Source organism: Mytilus galloprovincialis, chromosome 9, assembly GCF_965363235.1.
Source record: "Mytilus galloprovincialis chromosome 9, xbMytGall1.hap1.1, whole genome shotgun sequence".
NCBI lineage: Eukaryota > Metazoa > Mollusca > Bivalvia > Mytilida > Mytilidae > Mytilus > Mytilus galloprovincialis.
This window is the reverse complement of record NC_134846.1, coordinates 57,495,613-57,515,975: the sequence shown is the minus strand read 5'-3', so window position 1 is coordinate 57,515,975 and position 20,363 is coordinate 57,495,613. Positions and strand designations below refer to the sequence as shown.

The 20,363-nt window shown below is 31.1% G+C and overlaps 1 protein-coding gene across 1 annotated transcript; it reads right to left on the bottom strand.

Moving 5' to 3' along the window:
- Positions 1 to 10,048: 10,048 nt before the first annotated feature.
- LOC143046817 (uncharacterized) lies at positions 10,049 to 20,137 on the bottom strand. The gene is made up of 4 exons (XM_076219877.1): positions 20,133 to 20,137; positions 19,419 to 19,466; positions 12,032 to 12,206; positions 10,049 to 11,290 (listed from the first exon to the last, which is right to left on the bottom strand). Exons 1-4 carry the CDS (start codon positions 20,135 to 20,137, stop codon positions 10,412 to 10,414), a joined length of 1,107 nt encoding a protein of 368 aa, XP_076075992.1. The 3' UTR covers positions 10,049 to 10,411.
- Positions 20,138 to 20,363: the final 226 nt, after the last annotated feature.

The window sequence follows — 20,363 nt, the reverse complement described above, 5'->3', positions numbered from 1 at the left end:
GCATTTAGTTCTATTTTATTGACAAAGATGCGTGAAAAAAAAAACCCAGACATAATAGGCAAAAAGGTCAAAATAGGGATAAAGCAGTCAACATTGTGTTATAATCTAAATCACAATTGAAAACAAACAAATATTTAACAAAGAAGCACAAAATGGCATACATGAAATTTAACAACCTCATTCATTGCTTACTTATTTTTATATTTTATTTATGTATGTTAAATCCACCAATAAAGGATTGAAAGATTTTAAGTACTGGGACCGAATGGTTAGATGTGTGAAGAAAACAAAGAGACATTATAAGTAAAAATGTAAAAAATAGTGGTACAGCATTCAAAATTGGGTTATAATCTTAATCACAATAAAAACAAACAAATATGTAAAAAAAAGATGCACACAATGGCATATAGACCAAGCATATTAGCAATAATTACACAAATATACCATAGTACAATAGCACAATGACGATAACATCCGCTTACATTTTAATACAGTTGTTTCTTTCCACCAGGTTTAAGCCACCATTTTCTACATAAGAACATATCAAGAATATAACAGTTGTTATCCGTTCGGTTTTTTTTTTTTTTTTTTTTTTTTTGCTTTTGATTTTGTAATTTGCTAAGGGACTTTTCGTTTAGAATTTTCATAAAAGTTTTTTTTTTTGTTATTTTACTTTTTCGTACAGCTAAAAGTTATCTGAAAAATATCTGAATTATCTCAACTTCTAATGAAATAGAAACATTTTATAAGAAAGCGGCGAAAGATACCAGAGGGACATTCAACCTCAAAAATCGAAAATTAACTGACAAAGTCATGGATAAAAAAGAAAAAACAAATAGACAAATTTTATAATTAGTTATCAAAGGTACCAGGATTATAATTTAGTACGCCAGACGCGCGTTTCGTCTACATAAGACTCATCAGTGACGCTCATGTCAAAATATGTATTCAGCCAAACAAGTACGAAGTTGAAGAGCCTTGAGGATCCAAAATTCAAAGAAGTTGTGCCAAATACGGCTAAGGTAATCTATTCCTGGGATACGAAAATACTACGATTTTTCGAAAAATTCAAAGTTTTGTAAACAGGAACGTTTAATCCTGCTGCAATTGATTGCACCTGTCCTAAGTAATGAGTCTGATGTTCAGTAGTTGTCGATGTTGATGTGGTTCATAAGAGTTTCTCATTTCTCGGGGTTTTTTTTATAGATTAGACCATGGGTTTTTCTCGTTTGAATGGTTTTACACTAGTAATTGTTTGGGACCCTTTATAGTTTGCTGTTCGGTGTGAGCCAGTCCTCCGTGTTAAAGACCGTACATTGACTTATAATGGTTTACTTTTATAAACTGTGACTTGGATGGAGAGGTTGACTAATTGACACTTATACCACATCTTCCTATATCTAAATAATAGTTCACAAGTTAAATCATAGAAAACTCAAGACTAAGCAACACGAACCCCGCCAAAAACTGGGGGTGATCTCCGGATAGGGTAAGAAGATCCTAAGCTGTATGTTGCACCCGTCGTGTTGCTTATGTGGTAATAAACCCGTTAAAATGTCTAATTAGGTATGTCAGATTTGTGAAAAGGTAACGGGTTTGTAGTTACGACATAAGGAACATATCCGATATCATCTGTGAAACGGATATCCATAACGGTCAACCAACTCGTGATGGCGTCCGTAAAATTTCACTACAAACTCCTCAGAGTCTGAATTGACCAGTTTTTGTGCTCGACCAGTAAAATCGAGCACACATTTTACTCGACTAGTCTCGACATTGTCTCGACTGTACTTAACTGTACTTAAGTGTACTCGACTAGGTCTCGACTTTACTTAATTAGTCTGATTCAGTACTTGATGATCTTTGTGTAGTCTGAAATGGTCTTGACCAAGGCTTGACCTGTCTCGACCTGTCTTGACTAGTCTCGACCTGTCTCGACTAGTCTCGACCTGTCTCGACTAGTCTCGACTCAGTCTCAACCAGTCTCGACCTGTCTCGACTAGTCTTGACCTTCAAATTTAGTTTTGACTGGTGTAAATCAGCCTGTCTAACTAAATTAAATATTGATCTTACAAAATTCAAGCTTATTAGGTAGTTTGATTTATTGCTGTGAAATGAAAGAATTTAATTTTACAATATGTAAAAAAAAAATTATTATATAAAAATTCAGATAGGCATCTTTAATTTTTTTTATAACTTTTTCAAATCAACTTGGATTATCATCAAACTATGCAGATATCTTAGATATATATCAAGCTTACTAAATCCCATTTCATTTAGTTTTTTGTTATATTGCTGTAAAATTTAACAATGTTTAAGAATTAAAGTAATCTTGGTAAAAAAAGCTAGGATTTGCAATTCGGACAAAATAGATATAGTACACTTTAATTTTTTTAATAACTTTTTCAAATCAACTTGGATTTTCATCAAACTATGCAGCTATCTTACATATATATCAAGCTTACTAGATTCCCATTTCATTTAGTTTTTTGTTATATTACTGTAAAATTTAAAAATAAAGTAACCTTGGTAAAAAAAGCTGGGATTTGCAATTCGGACAAAATAGAGATAGTACACTTTAATTTGTTTAATAACTTTTTCAAATCAACTTGGATTTTCATCAAACTATGCAGCTATCTTACATATATATCAAGCTTACTGAATCCCATTTCATTTAGTTTTTTGTTGTATTGCTGTAAAAGTTTAGAATTTAAGTAATCTTGGTCAAAAAAGCTAGAATTTGCAGTTCGAACAAAATAGAGATAGTACACTTTAATTTTTTTTATAACTTTTTAAATTCAACTTGGATTTTATTGAAACTATATAGCTACCTTGGTGATGTATTCATCTTACTGAATCCCAGGTTGTTATAAAGTTTGTTGTATTGCTGTCAAATTTAAGAATTAATTTAATTTAGGTAAAAAAAAGCTAAGATTTGCAGTTTTGACAAAATAGAGATGGTACACTTTAATTTTTTTCATAACCTTTTCAAATCAACTTAGATTTTCATCAAACTCTACAAATATCTTTGCAATATATTGATCTTACTGAATCATAGGTTGTTATTTTGTTTGGTGTATTTCTGTCAAATTTAAGAATTTAATTAACCTAGGTCAAAAAGCTACGATATTAGAAATATATCTTTTCTCATAATTTGGGAAAAAGTATATATAAAATAGTTATATAATTCCTTTAATGTTTTATTCCTTTTGATATACACTATATAAATATATCAAAAAGGGATGAAACATTAAAGAAATAATTAAAATAGTTCTTCTGATTTGTGGTGATTTATAAAGCAATACCTTCTGCTTGGGGCAAACTTATTAAAAAAATCACATCTACCAGAGAGTTTTAAATTCTAAATAACATTTATTCAAAGTTGCAACATCCTGTTAAATCTAAATCGCAGGGCTTTTAATTCACTAGATAAGTAATACACGAGTTTAAGAAAAGTAGGGCTTTCTTTTTACCTGTAAAACTCACGTGTACTGATGTAATTAAATCATGTATAGTGCCATGTCATTAAATTTGACAAAAAAATATTTTAAAACTTCATAACAACATGGGATTTAGTAAGATCACCAAGGTAGCTATATAGTTTTAATAAAATCCAAGTTGATTTGAAAAAGTTATTAAAAAACTTAAAGTGTACTATCTCTATTTTGTTCGAACTGCAAATTCTAGCTTTTTTGACCTAGATTAATTTAATTCTTAAATTTGACAGCAATACAACAAAAAAACAAAATAACCTGGGATTCAGTAAGCTTAATATATATCTAAGATAGCTGCATAATTTGATGAAAATCCAAGTTGATTTGAAAAAGTTATAAAAAAAATTAAAGTGTACTATCTCTATTTTGTCAGAATTGCAAATCCTAGCTTTTTATACCAAGATTACTTTAATTCTTAAATTTTACAGCAATACAACAAAAAACTAAATGAAATGGGATTCAGTAAGCTTGATATATATGTAAGATAGCTGCATAGTTTGATGCAAATCCAAGTTGATTTGAAAAAGTTATTAAACAAATTAAAGTGTACTATCTCTATTTTGTCCGAATTGCAAATCCTAGCTTTTTATACCAAGATTACTTTAATTCTTAAATTTTACAGCAATACAACAAAAAACTAAATGAAATGGGATTCATTAAGCTTGATATATATGTAACATAGCTGCATAGTTTGATGCAAATCCAAGTTGATTTGAAAAAGTTATTAAAAAAATTAAAGTGTACTATCTCTATTTTGTCCGAATTGCAAATCCTAGCTTTTTATACCAAGATTACTTTAATTCTTAAATTTTACAGCAATACAACAAAAAACTAAATGAAATGGGATTCAGTAAGCTTGATATATATGTTAGCATGGTTAGATAGCTGCATAGTTTGATGCAAATCCAAGTTGATTGGAAAAAGTTATTAAAAAAATTAAAGTGTACTATCTCTATTTTGTCCGAATTGCAAATCCTAGCTTTTTTTACCAAGATTACTTTAATTCTTAAATTTTACAGCAATACAACAAAAAACTAAATGAAATGGGATTCAGTAAGCTTGATATATATGTAAGATAGCTGCATAGTTTGATGATAATCCAAGTTGATTTGAAAAAGTTATAAAAAAAATTAAAGATGCCTACCTGAATTTTTATATAATAATTTTTTTTTTACATATTGTAAAATTAAATTCTTTCATTTCACAGCAATAAATCAAACTACCTAATAAGCTTGAATTTTGTAAGATCAATATTTAATTTAGTTAGACAGGCTGATTTACACCAGTCAAAACTAAATTTGAAGGCTACAGTACTCCTATACACCGTATATCAACAGACTAGTCAAGACAGGTCGAGACTGGTTGAGACTGAGTCGAGACTAGTCGAGACAGGTCGAGACAGGTCAAGCCTTGGTCAAGACCATTTCAGACTACACAAAGATCATCAAGTACTGAATCAGACTAATTAAGTAAAGTCGAGACCTAGTCGAGTACACTTAAGTACAGTTAAGTACAGTCGAGACAATGTCGAGACTAGTCGAGTAAAATGTGTGCTCGATTTTACTGGTCGAGCACAAAAACTGGTCAATTCAGACTCTGAGGAGTTTGTAGTGTTTACAAAGGGATGAGTTTAACTTCACTATTTGGATCTCTTGGTTTTACAAGATTATCTGTTCCGTAATTTTACAGCTATTTATTTGTTTACTATATATCATCAACAGTCCTTGTCCTAGTTAAAGCAATTGATACGCACAATTCTTAATCATTGTAAGCCAAATAAACAAATGTAATACATCGATGCTATATTTGAATCTGAATTTTGATTCAGAATACTTATATGGTTTTATTAGAAATGTACGATCACATACCCCACAATGGTGTCATTTGACATCATTTTGTTAAATGGATTTTTTATTGATATTGACATTTTATCTAATATTCAAAAGCATATCATTTTTATGTTAATTTTACCATGACACTAGCGGGAACGAGAGTATGTTATAAGGACGGAAATTTTTTTTGTCTACAATACTAATTTTATACTTTTTACAATGTCAGTGACTATTTGATATGACAGTAAAATGAATACTAAATATGTGTATGCAATTTGCATTGCATCCTGTTAAGCTGTCATATAAACATATAAACTGTGCCATAAAAATGTATGTACATGTAATTATTATGTTTTCCTTATATCATAATGTGTTCAGACCATTTGGGTTAACCCCTATCTGTATGGAGGTAAAATATAGAAAGAAGATCACTACGGCGCTATGAAAATTTCATTTTAAATAAGGAAAGAATAAAAAAACGAAAAAAATCAATATGACTTAAGGATGTACGTAGCTCAGGTTAGGTAGAAATTAAGAAATTAAGAAATCAAAATTGATACTATGAACTGGTAGAGCATCAATTAAGGATAAAGATTAGCTTAAAATATTGATAGGTCATGGACCTCCTTTCCGAGATATTTGAGATTTAAAATATGGCGGGAAAAGGCTGACTTGGACTTTTACCTTATATTTACATTGGTTTTATTTGGATCTCAAAACAAAAGAAAGAAAATCAAGAATCTTCTAAAATTTTGGCAAATGACCTTTCATTAAGTCTTATATGAAAAAATAAATGGGTGTTATGGGGCAGAATATTTTTCATTGTATTGTATGGAAAAACACCAAGGAGTCCAAACATTTAACACAAATTCCAAAACATCACCTAAGTACATCATTAAGAAGGATATGTGATATACATCAATGATACAGTAACGATAGATAAGGGTCTGCACAATACGTCGAGCTCTTAATCCACTGAGTATAGAAAAATTGAGAGAGATAGAACACTAATTGTCATATACAATTGAAAATTTTAAATATACTAGAACACACCCGTATATCGCGGGTCCGTGACTGAATTAAAGTATATAACTATGCGCAAGCCTTATTTTAGTATTAGTATTGTCATCTGATAAAGTCATGCTGATTATAAGATACACAGTTTTCTCTGCTTTCAAATCTTTCTGTTTGAACCCGTCGAACTGGAACTTATCAATTATTGATAATATTAATTATTTGGAAAACAAAAGGTCCTGGAATGGAGTATTTTTTAATCAACAGCATTGTCCTATATTAGTTATAAATATTGAATTCTTTGATTCGCTGTTTTACGTCATGCCCGCTAACAAATTGAAAACTGTACCTATACGCCTTATTTCAGTCCAGATTTTTAGTATTCGTATTGTTATCTTAGAAAGTCTAACTGATTAAAATACTACAATAGGTAACAATTTGACAATTAAGTAGTGTCGACCCTGTGATTATGACCCGTGTAATACTATATAGCATATTAATCCTGAATACACCGTTTGGTGGTGCGCCTGTCAGATGCGGAACGTACAGATAAGGTAATCGGTAACAGGTGAATATACTATTGGTATTGGTATCGGACTCGACCCGGAACTTCTTAATTATTGGCAATATTAATTACGTGGAAAACAAAAGGGCCTGGAGTGGAGTAATTTTTAATCTGCACCTTTGTACTATATTAGTTATATATAAAGTTGAAATCTTTGATTCGTCGTTTTTACGTGATGACGGCTGACAAATTGGACCTCGTAATTTTAGTATTATAGATTCGTATTGTTATCTTAGAAAGTTTAACTGATTAAAATACTACAATAGGTAACAATTTGACAATTAAGTAGTGTCAACCCTGTGATTATGACCCGTGTAATACTATATAGCATATTAATCCTGAATACACCGTTTGGTGGTGCGCCTGTCAGATACGGAACGTACAGATAAGGTAATCGGTAACAGGTGAATATACTATTTGTATCGGTATCGGACTCGACCATTATTGGCAATATTAATTACGTAGAAAACAAAAGGGCCTGGAGTGGTGTAATTTTTAATCTACACCTTTGTACTATATTAGTTATATATAAAGTTGAATTCTTTGATTCGTCGTTTTTACGTGATGACGGCTGACAAATTGGACCTCGTAATTTTAGTATTATAGATAGTTGATATTTAACGTTGATAATAGTTATCAAATGTACCAGGAATATAATTAAGTACGCCAGACGCGCGTTTCGTCTACCTAAGACTCATCAGTGACGCTCATATCAAAATATTCATAAAGCCAAACAAGTAAAATATTGAAGAGCATTGAGATCCTAAATTCAAAAAAGTTGTGCTAAATATGGCTACGGTAAGCTAAGCCTGGGATAAGAAAATCCTTAGTTTTTCGAAAAATTCTTTTGTAAACTGATAACATGCAGAATTTAACTTATATTTAGAAATTAGATCTTCACAATATATTTGTCAATCTCGATTGGTGTAATATCGAAGTGTACAAAAACAGTTTAAAGTCAAAACAATAAATACAGAAAGAGAACTTGAATTGGGGTAGTATCATATAGAAATTCAAAATCGTTAGTCTCAACAAGACAATCAATTTGAAATAACCCAACCTGTCAATTTAAGGCAGCAGTAGTTTCGAACGCGCGTCTGGCGTATATACTAAATTTATTCCTGGTATCTATGATGAGTTTATTTACCAATGTTCAAAACTCTTAAATCGATTAAGAGACTAACCAAGCTTACATAACATGTACATACATTTTTATGGTACAGTTTATATGTGTATTTGAAAGCTAAACAGGATGCAAGACTTTTTATAATCGCCTTAGAAGAGATTAATCAAGGTAACAAACAGTAAGGAGCGGGATCGCAAGAACTTTAACAGAAACGAGACCGGTTTGTTTAAAGGGTTAGCTTTGCCTGCTATGCATGCACCACTTATATTTCGATTCAAATATTTTCCAAATACTCTACACAGAAATTAAGGCGATTGATGTTTCGATGTTCAAATCTTGTATATCGAATTAGAAGAGAAAAATCAATGTATCAAATAATTACTGTGGGAATCACATGAGCTTCTAAATAAACGACCGTTTGTGCGTGTGTCGAATAGTGCGCATCTCCTAATATACATGTATCTTCCGCCAGGCAAATCCAAATATAGCAAAGACATCCTAACTGGGAATCGATAAAAAGTCAGATCAGTCGGTGACACTGGTATCTAAAGATATTAGACCACGTAACAAGAAACATCGACAAATCGTAACAGCCATCAAATTCGTGATGGTCGGAGTAGTTTTTTTGTGTTAGGAATATAAAGTAAAATAACAAAAACACCGAAATACGGAAAATTCAAAAGCCCATAATCCAATGGCAAAAGCAAAAGATAAAACACATCAAACGATTGGATAACAACTGTCATATTCCTGACTTAGAGATACAGCAGTCAAAATTGTGTTATAATTTTAGACACTATAAAAACAAACAAACATTTAAATAAAGAAAATCAAAAAGGTATATGGACAAAGCACATAATCAAAAACGGAAGGCAAAATACAAAAATGCACCATAGCACAACAACACAATAACGGGAAGTACCGAGCCACGCCTACTGGATATTACCACAAAAAATAAACAGTTAGAGTAATGATTTTCAAAGACAAAAAAAAAACCACCAAAACACGTAATTAAGATTATAAACAATGTTAGTACCTAGAATCAAATCTACATTTTTAGACTATCATATATTAATTGTGAAGTTGACCCACAAGGTCTTGTTATCTTCAAATAAACATTTTTTAGAAAAAGAAGTAAATGTTTTGACATAATCCTGGTTCATCATCTTTCTACTCAGATACTGGTAACGTTTTACAAAGTTTGAGTAGCACCAGCAAGCTTTTGAATTTCGAATGAGTTGTGAAATGTATATCTCATATGCAGATGAAGATGGTATATTGCTACTAAGGTAGGGGAAATTGATAATTTTAAAATTTAAATCGTCTCGTTTGTCATAGATTCTCTTACTGAGATAACTGCATGTATCACATTCGAGATATAAGTCTAAAACTGAGTCAGAGGAAGCCGTGTCTGTTGTTCTTTAATTTCTAGTTTTGAAGAATATAAAAATAGAACCAATCAGAAAAGTCTGGATTGTTAAAGGAAAGGAAATCATCACTTTACCTAAATGTGAAATTAATTAATATGACTTTTTTTATCTTCTTATTTTTGACGCGCGTCTTAAAGTACAAAATGTACTCCGACTCATATGAAATTAAGGAACATGAACACAGTTCGACCCCATAGGAATGCCGACAATTTGTTGAAATAGACTACCGCCAATATGTTGTCGATAAGAAACTCCATTTTCCATGGACGATCATTTACACAGTTTTTTCACTTATAAGTTCGACGTTTTGTCAGATACATATTTGTTTTGTTCAATTCTGTGTCCAGTTTTACTTTTTTCGTTTAGTCCATGGTCTTATATTAAATTCATTTGATTTATTCATCTATTCACCTATTCGTTATTTGGTGCCCTTTAACATTTCCGGTATGCAGAACATCAGATGACATTATATCATAGTTTTCCCCGAGGAAATTATCAGGTTCAACATTTTAACTACATGTATATGTAAAAAAAAATGAAAATAAAGAGATATTTTCAATCACAGATGCCAAAATAAAAGAAATATATAATAGATTCATTTTTATTGAGTCTAAAGCAAGATGATTCATCAGCACTTTTATTTTTGGCTAAAACAAGTCAAATAAACTGTACAACAGTAAAAGAATGTGTTCCTTTATAAACTCCGTGTTCAGTTGTCTTGTAACACGTTCTCGACTCGAAATGTCCATATAAGAGCATGTAGCAGCAAATCCTATCTACGGATTCCTTCATTGTTAATGGCACTAAAAACTGTGTTCAGCATTTTGAGACAAAAAATCAAGCATAGCGCTTTGTGTAATTTTGTCTTTCATAAACGCTATGTATCACAGACGTGTATCTTGTAACTGTAAAAGTCACGAAAAAGATGAGACATAATAATTTGATTTAAATCAAATTAAAATAATTGGTATTAAGCATGATAGAACACTTAAAATATACACAAGCCAAGAGCTGACACCATCGGATATAAAGCTGTGTGCGCGTGAAATAGGGAGACATTCGCACACGCAAGTATTACCTACACAGCTATGACACACGCATGGCCTAATGTTTTTGTTTTTGAACTTTCGTTTTAGTTTGTTAAATTCCTCTAATAGTGACACTTCACCTCCCTTATCTGTATGGCTTACTAGAGAGTCCCAAAAACTAGTCGGTGTGTCGTCATTGTCCCAGTTTGTATTTGTATTTGTTTCTTGTGATTGCTCCTCTTCTTGGATAACAGGAGGAGGAGGAATGTAATTTTTCTTTTTATAGTTATCTCCCGTGATTAAGGAGTCACCCTCTTCAATATCATCGTACCCAATTGCAATATCTGCACATCCATAAAATTGTTCTTGATTCCCACAACCCAAACATCCTCTACCACTTGAATCAACGCCCCAGCTATTTCCCGCATTATATTTCCATTGAAATGTGCAGTCACGACATTTTACATTTTGTGGGAGACGCAGTTTGACCACTAATGTTTGGTAGCCATTTTTGTTCGGAATGTAATACCTATTGCCACTTCCGTCTGCGAGTTCCAAGACATAATTATCTAGACACTTTTGGGTTGTTTTCAGCATTGGATCATTTCTCGGACACAATTTGAATTGGAAATAACCTTTGTGGCTTGCAGTTAGTTCAACTGTTACTGAAATTTCTTCTCCTGTGTCGTATGTTTTTGCAATTATTCCATTTGCATATTTCCCGCCTTCTTCATTGTCACGTGGTCCTGGCCAGGGATCTCCACACACTCCGCACTTACCATTGTTCATATCATATTGCACCTTAAAAGAAACAAAACAGTTTTAATAAAAGAAATATGTGTACTTACTATATAAAAAAATGTATACATGAGATAATTTGCTTTGACAAAAAGCGAGTTAAAAATATTCTCATCAAATACTTATTTTTTCCGGGTTTTTTTTTCTTTCTGCTGTATCCTGTTCCTGCAACTGAATAAACGGGAACTAGACCAGTTTTTTTTCTAATTAAGACGGGGTTTTGTTTTAGATAATTTGGCGTTGGTGGCACTTTTAACTAATTATCTTTACATTATGGACAATTAAGAGCTTGTTTTGTCTGTTGTTGGGGACTCACTGTACATTGACTTCTAGGTGAATTTGCATCGTCGGATTATTGTCTCATTCCATAAACCCTTACATGACTTACATCTACTTCGAATCATGTTTCTTTTTTAGTGTTGTATTTTCTAATTAACAGAATAAATAAGTATAGATTTACACGATGCGAGACAAAAAATAGTCTTGAATATACAATAATGGTTTTCCTTGTATAAGTGAACTTTTTGTACAATATTTTTCGACTCATAGTCATTTTTGTATTATATATTCTTTAACTTTGTCTTCATTGTCACGGTAAAATATATCTTTCTGGTAGTAATTTGGACAAATTATTCACTTGTTACATAAAAGTACATATGAAGAACTGACTTTGGTCAACTGAATAACATTTGATCATTTCCATTTTTGTCAATATGGCATGGCGAATGAAAATGTGTATCTTACTTGTGCTCCGCCACAATAGAGTTGATTATCATTATAATTTGGTGGATTGTTATATCCATATCGCCACATGCTGGATCTGGATGGCGGATCAATCAGTCGACCATGTCCTTTAACTTCACTAAACCAGTTCGAAATTGCCACATACAATATGTAGATGTAATATTTCATTTTCAATCTAAACAAAATAAATCAAATTTATGATTAAACTAGAGTCATTCATCAGTTAAACAAAACGATAAATAAAGTACATGTTATAAAAAGGTTTAATTTCGTTGTGCAAAAAGGCAAAACAAACTTTTTGCAAGACATATGGTGTAATCATGTAACATGACAGAACGAAATGACAATGTATCCTTAGTTTTTATGTGTCGTACTTAATTTTCTTTTTTTATGAAGCGGTTTCTCTTGTTATTGCTGTCAGTTTTGGCGATTTATTGATTCGATTCACTTCGATTGGTTCGTTTCTCCTCGTCATCTGGTAAATGAATTTATTTATTTTGTGTGTGAAATTTGTTCGTATTTTTAACGAATTAATTAATCACATTATTAAGCCATGTTGAAGACCACAGTTGTTATCTTATGGCTCGTTTTTGTGTGTGTTTCATTTTCGTTTGTTTTTGTTGCACTTTAGTGTTTCAATTGCTTCGTTATATTCCTCTTATAGTTGATGTGTTTCCCTCGGTTTCAGTTTTTAACCCGAATTTGCTTTCTTTCAATCGATTTATGACTTTTGAACAGCAATATACTGTTGCCTTTATTTATAATAATGCTCTTCTGTTTGGTTAATGACCGTACGCATTTTCTCTTTTCTTTGAGATGAACAGAATTACTATTTCAGTTAATTTCATTTACTTTGACATATGCTTACTTCTACTGTCACAATTATATAGTTAGAATATTGGTCTGTGATTAAGTTATGTTCACCACTTAAACGAGAAAGGTAATTATAACTCGGTTTTAAATTTCAATATATTTTTACAATTCGATTTTCTGTGGGAACAGTTCAAATAATGGGATCGCATCACTTTTTAAGTACCAGTACATAAATGCACCCAGGATTGTGTTAGTAATAGCAAGAACGCATTAAATCAAAGAAGATTAGCTGTAAATCAAAGGTACCAGTATTATAATATAGTACGCAAGACGCGCGTTTCGTCTACATAAGACTCATCAGTGAGGCTCATATCGAAATAGTTATAGAGTCAAACAAGTACAGAGTTGAAGAGCATTGAGGGTCATAAATTCCAAAAAGTTGTCCAAAATAAGGCTCAAGTTATATATGCCTTGCATAAGAAAATCCTTAGTTTTTCGAAAAAATCAAAGTTTTGTAAACATGAAATTTATAAAAAAAAAAATGGCCACGTAATTGATATTCATGTCAACACCGAAGTGCTAACTACTGGGCTGGTGATACCCTCGGGGACGAAGCGTCCACTAGAATCGGCCCAGTGGTGTAAATAGAGCAGGATTATAATTTAATACGCCAGACTTATATTGGAAATATCAGTATCAAAGACAAATGGACATATGTCGATGTGGTCGCTCTTATATATTTAAATGAGAAAATGTTGCTCTGATTAAAATACGGCGCTTAAATAGCTTACAACATTATTCATAAATATTTATAAAAACCTTTGACAGTGAGTTTGATTACTTTTGTGACAACGATATGTTATAAATTATGTAATTATAAATGAAAATGCACATGCATTAAAAAATGAACAAAGAGCTGATTTAAGAAAAAGATGTTCTCAAGTTTAATTAAACAAAACCCCTTCGTATCTTCGAAAATAAGGCGGATTCCCTTTATCTTGTAACTCATATTACCTTTAAAATACAGAATCATTAGTTTAACTTTAAATGCTATTCATAGGTAGATATTTTTTAACCCTTTATCGAGCCTGATATTTTTCAGAATTTTGGCAAAATTTGTCGCCATGATTAGTCCGATTTTCTTTAAGTGTGATTCAACCGGTTTATTTCATTATTTGATCTAATAAAAATGACAGTTGTGCATATCTACGTCCTTTGGTTGTGGTGAATGGTTGTCTTATTGCATGACAATTATTATACATCTGCTTATTTTTCATAAAACATATCATCATAAACTCATTTATATCTTGTACATGTGAAGCAGGATCTGCTAACCTTTCCGACCGGGTGAACCTGATATCACCGTAGTTTTTTTTTTTTTTTGTCGGGGTCGTGATACGCGTCTTTCAGTTTTCGATGTAATGATATTATCAGGTTTACCATGAACAAATTGAATTTTAAGGTGTCTAGTGCGTCTTAATCAAAATCGATAAAAACTACACCATAGAATTTTAATGTTAATATAAAAGGGGATAAGATAGCTCTTATAACATGCTTTCAGGTAAGAAAAGAAAAATGGGGTCACCGGACTTGCCACATGTTAAATTCACAAATAAAGGCAACAGTAGTATACCGCTGTTTAAAAGCCAGAAATCGATTGAGAGAAAACAATTCACAAGACTTTCTATTATAAAATTATCTTATCTGATTCATCTTCCCTACTATCTGAGTTATTTTCCTTTATTTGGAAAGGTTGGGAAAAATGAATCAAATGAATCACAAATAGTATGTTGTTTTTTTTTTAGAAAATACAGTCATAAATGTGAGAAAACACTTATGTATTATATCTAAATTAAAAGTCTTACACATAAATTACATACTGCTCTTAAAATTTGCACATTTCATTAAAAATATAAACCAATTGTTATCTGGCACTTCAAAACCCAAGACGGAGGAAGACAACCGGGTCATCTCATAATTCCTTAAATAATAGTATAATACTATAATTTAAACATGTTCTCTATCATTTTTCTATTAATATCCAAGTATCCAGTATTGTCATTTCGCGTTTGTACATTTTGGAATAAAACTTATGTTATTTATAAATACTTAAATTGGAAAAATCTAAAAAAATAAATGTGTATTCATTTTACAATTCATTCATATAAAAAAAAAATCTAAGAAACAATTTTGACTTTTCAAAAAATCTAAAGACTCACATACAGAAAGATTAAATCAATTTACACAGAATGCCGGTATCATATCCATTTTATCATAATTTTATAAATAACATTAATGAGCTTATATTTCGAAGAGGTTTGCAGAATTAATCGATTCTAATATTGAGCCACAGTCAACTGTGTTTTGTAATTTTCTGTCCTCCCGAAACACTCGATAATTACTGTTTCTAGCTGTATAATGATTAAAAAAAAAAGAACTATTTAGCTTGTATAGAGAACTACTTTAATATGCTCATGTGTCTTTTGTAACAAATTATTTGTGATAAACAACTATTTACAAGGAAGAAGGCATTTTGATGTGGTCATAATCGACTAGATATAAAACTGACTCTTCATAATACACTCCTAATGGCAAATGTCCACCTTAAGGGCATATTTTGACATTGATATTGTGTCCATAACCTCGTTTATAAATATGCTAAACACATACTTATACGACAGGAGCTTTAGTATACCGGTATTCAAAAGGAATGATGGTCTATTTCATTTTGATATAATTGTATTTTTAGTGGTTCGCAATAATAACAAAATTGATGAAATTTCGATATATTAGAATAATTGTATCTTTTCAGTTCGCAATTATAAAAAAAATAGTGATTCATAATTGATTTAAAGTTTTTTTAAACATAGATAACGATACCATATTTTGAAATGCAAAAAATTCAAAACATTTACTCCATTAAATGGCCAAAAGACAGTCTCAATCTTCTGAAATAAGTTTTGCTGCGTAACAAAACAAAACAGCTGGCAAATTTCGAAATAAGACGTCCATGTCATCAACAACAATAAAATTTTAAACGATTGATTGATAAACTACGTGTGAAAAATGTAAAGTTTGTTTTTCAATAATAAATGATTTCATAATACGCAAAATAATGTTACTACAATAAACTCATCATAGATACCAGGACTAATTTTGTATATACGCCAGACGCGCGTTTCGTCTACAAAAGACTCATCAGTGACGCTCGAATCCAAAAAAGTTAAAACGGCCAAATAAAATATGAAGTTGAAGAGCATTAAGGACCAAAATTCCTAAAAGTTATGCCAAATACAGCTAAGGTAGTCTATGCCTGAGGTAGAAAAGCCTTAGTTTTTTCAAAAATTCTAAATTTTGTAACAATTAATTTATAAATATAACCATATCAATGATAATTCATGTCAGCACAAAAAGTGCTGACTACTGGGCTTGTGATACCCTGGGGGAAATAAATCTCCACCAGCAGTGGCATCGACCCAGTGGTTGTAAATAAACTCATCATAGATACCAGGACTAATTTTGTATATACATCAGACGCGCGTTTCGTCTACAAAAGACTCATCAGTGACGCTCGAATCCAAAAAAGTTAAAACGGCCAAATAAAGTATGAAGTTGAAGAGCATTAAGGACCAAAAATCCTAAAAGTTATGCCAAATACAGCTAAGGTAATCTATGCCTGAGGTAGAAAATAATAAGGGGGTACAAGTTCTATTCAGTGGATTTTCAATATAACGTAGAAAAATGTTTATGTTTTATTTAAAAAGAATGAATTGTTCACTTCAATATCATAATACTTATGTATGATTGTTTTTAAATAAATGTCTATTTCATTTTAACACAATTAAAAAAGAGTAAAGCTTTACCTTAAACGGTAGGAACACTAGACTTTACATGTCAACGGGTTTCAGGTAAACTTTACAAATGTTACCTCCAGAATGAAAACGATAGCCAATAAAACACAATATTTGAAGTTCTTTTACTTATAAGGAAACAAGTTCAACTGGTATAATTTTAAAATAAATATGTACGATAAATATATTGTAATGATTCTTGATGACATTTTCCTCTCTCTTTATACACATAAACATATATTATACTTGTTCTTTAATTTTCAATCTTTCGGCTTATAATGTACTTAGTAAAAAAAAATAAAAAAACACGCGAAGACCGTTTTTAGACAGTTTGTCTCGTGCTGTTTTATATGACGTATTTACACTAAATCCATTGGATGTGTATTAATTGAAATCATGGTTTGATTGGGAAAACATAGTTTATTTATTTGTTGCAATAGCTTTTAACAGCTTACAGTACCTTGCTATTTGTGATTGGTGTTGATATGATAAGTCAAGCCTTATTCAACCCATTTATAAAGTTTGTTTTATGTTGTGATTTTTCACCATGGTCCCAGATTATGTGGAGGTTCGAGTGTTCAAAAAAGTTAAATCCCCCAATATTCTTTATGTTCTTGTTACAAGTCAGCAGTCTGTAAATAAGTGGTTTTCAACGGTTACTTTCTGCCTTATTAATTTTGTGTTTATTGTTTTTAGCATACACCAGGCTGTTTGTTTTTATTTTTTACTTGCTTCATGTTTTGTCATGCCATGTTCTGTTATAGCTTACTATACGGTTTGGGGTTTCATTATTAGTGAAGCCGCAGAACGCCATATACCGGTATTTGTTTTAACATCCTCGTCCGTTTGTCTTTGGTGTATACATGTCCCATTGGCAATCATACCACAACTCACTATTTTCATAAGCCGTTGTACATCTATTAAAAAACGAAGACACTTGAACAGTACCAAAAATGTATGAAAAATTTCATGATTTATTTTTTCTTTCCTAAAAGAGGCGAAAAAGGTCCATGGATGGAGAGTTGTCTCATTAGCACTTATACCACATCTACTGTTGACCGAGATTAGTAATGATCAGTAATGCAATCAAAACATATGTATTCAAGTTACGTTACGAATCAAAAGTAGACAACCGTGTATAAAACAATTAACATCAAATAGTTTTGATGGGTTTGGGAAAGGGGATAGTAGTCATATATTAGTCAGTACTTAACGTAATATAACGTATCATTACACAATGTTGTCCTCATTAGAACAAACTCGGACATTTCTTTTTATTGTTACTAGTATCTTCGTATGACAAATCGCCATCTTTTTTATTACAGATATATACATAAATCTGCTGTTTATAAAATATATGAATGACTATCTTTTCACCCTGGATTTATTTCAGAGGATGGTCAATTTCAAAAAGTCTTTCATTTCTAATCAAAATTCATAGTATCATTGCATTAAGTGTGGTCAAATAGAGTAGCTGAAATAGGTTAGCTGTATCTTACAATGTATACACATTATCGGATAGCAATGCCTAAAAATATGCAATTTTGGTAAACTTAAGCAATTGATGAGTATTATCCAAAATGTATATATATATATATATATATGATGGATAATAGACAGTATTAATCAATATCCATCATTCTGTTTGAAGTACAAATTGCCTTTCAGGTACATTTAATTCTAATTAAAGACAGCGAAGAAACTGGTCAAATTTTCATTATTGTATTCGACAGCATATGATTTTCATTTTATGGAAATTCACGAAACTGTTTTGATTATATCATATAGGCTCTTCGATATTAAACTTGAATAAATTTTGATAAGTGTCTGATATGCCCCCCTTTTTTAGGGGAAAGAATGCAGTTAACCGCTTTCCTTTCTTTTAAGATTAGATCTATTTTGTATACTTTTCAAGGAAGAAATGCATAGCACTAAAATGTATAGTTTACTAGGTTAATTTGTACATATCATGCCCCATTCCATATACAAATTTACTACATAGGTTCAGACATTAGAAGAAACAATATACTTCAAATATTAAACAACTATAAATAAATGAATATGAAACCGGTTTCCCCTTATATTTAGCTGCAATTTGAAAGATGTTTCAACACGAGTGTCTATGTTACGAAAAATAAGCTAGTGTAACAGAATGTTAAAGACTTTTCTTGTTCTTCATATCAACAAAAAATAAAAAAAGATGTGAAAATTTAACCAAAATTTGGTAATAATTTTATACAATTAGTGTAAATAATTGAAAACATAGATGTAAATATATCGTACATACCTCTTATGGTGTTTTAAGTGAACATGTGCGTCAGTGATTTGTCATTTTTTTACAAACTGTACATCTTAATTTATGATATACAATTTTACACTATGATTAATCATGTAGTTTCCTTTTATGTTTCCTTAAAATTAAATAAAATTTTAAATATTATAATGTTTTTACCACTATTGACAAGCTGCAGTTGTAGAACTGCCCATGCCAATTTCATACGAAAATAAGACGTTTATATTTCTGAAGACGGTATAAATCCTCAAGGCAATATTCATACATGCGACAGAACAACGAGGTAATGATCATTCATGACACCTGTCCCTAATTATTCCGAATGTCAGTGTACAACATTGTTCATGCAAATATATATAATAAACATTTGTTCTTCATATAAGTATATGTGAGGTTCAATATGTTATAATACTATAAACTAAGCTGTTACCTTCTATTCCACAATTGAAATTTTAAAGCTTCTAATTTTTTTCCGAATCTAAATGGTCATATAATTTTTTTTTATGGGATTGCCTGTCTTGTCCGCCTTCTTTTCAAATGCAGAAAGGATGTAATAAAATCATCCCGGGAAATGAAAAAAAAGTAACATTTAAATGATTTTTAAGTTTTATTCTTTCCTGTCTTTGCTTAAAAAAACTATAAACACAGACACTGATCCATACATAATACGTGTGTTTAGGTAATTGCTTGATTAAAAATGTTTCGTAATAGATGCACGTATATATGAACAGCATTTTAGAACAAACAGCAATTGAAAAAATACCCAACACAGTGAATAGGCGACAGGGAATGATGTCCAAAGAAGTCGAGCTTTTGATTTTTAACTTTTTTTTAAGTAACTATTTCGAACAATTATTTTCGATTAAAAAGTATGATTAATTTTAACTGAAGATATTTCCTATTATGGTATTGTCAAAATGTATCCTATATATACGTGATCTGTTTGCATGATGATGTTTCGACGGGAAATTAGTAATCATCAAATCACTATCATCATCCCGAATATTAATTCATTTATTCACGGATGTTAGTCAAATAATGATGACATCTTGGAAGCCTATTCTCGTTTACTTTGATGCTTTACAGTAATGACGGATCTGGAGGGAGGAAAAAAGAACAGGGAGGGGGGACACACACAACAAACGTCATGAATAATTTGAAATATTTGCTGATAGACATCGACTAGAAATAAGTGGCATTAGTTTAAAACATCACATGCACTATGTATTGCTAGGCATGGAAAAGGAAAATGTGTTGCTTTTGTTTGAGTATATACTGTGATATATATTCTACTAGAACATTCCCGCGAAATCGCGGGCATATACAGCTTGTGAACTGTTGTAGAATATTTTTTTGTAAAAGATATTATGTATGG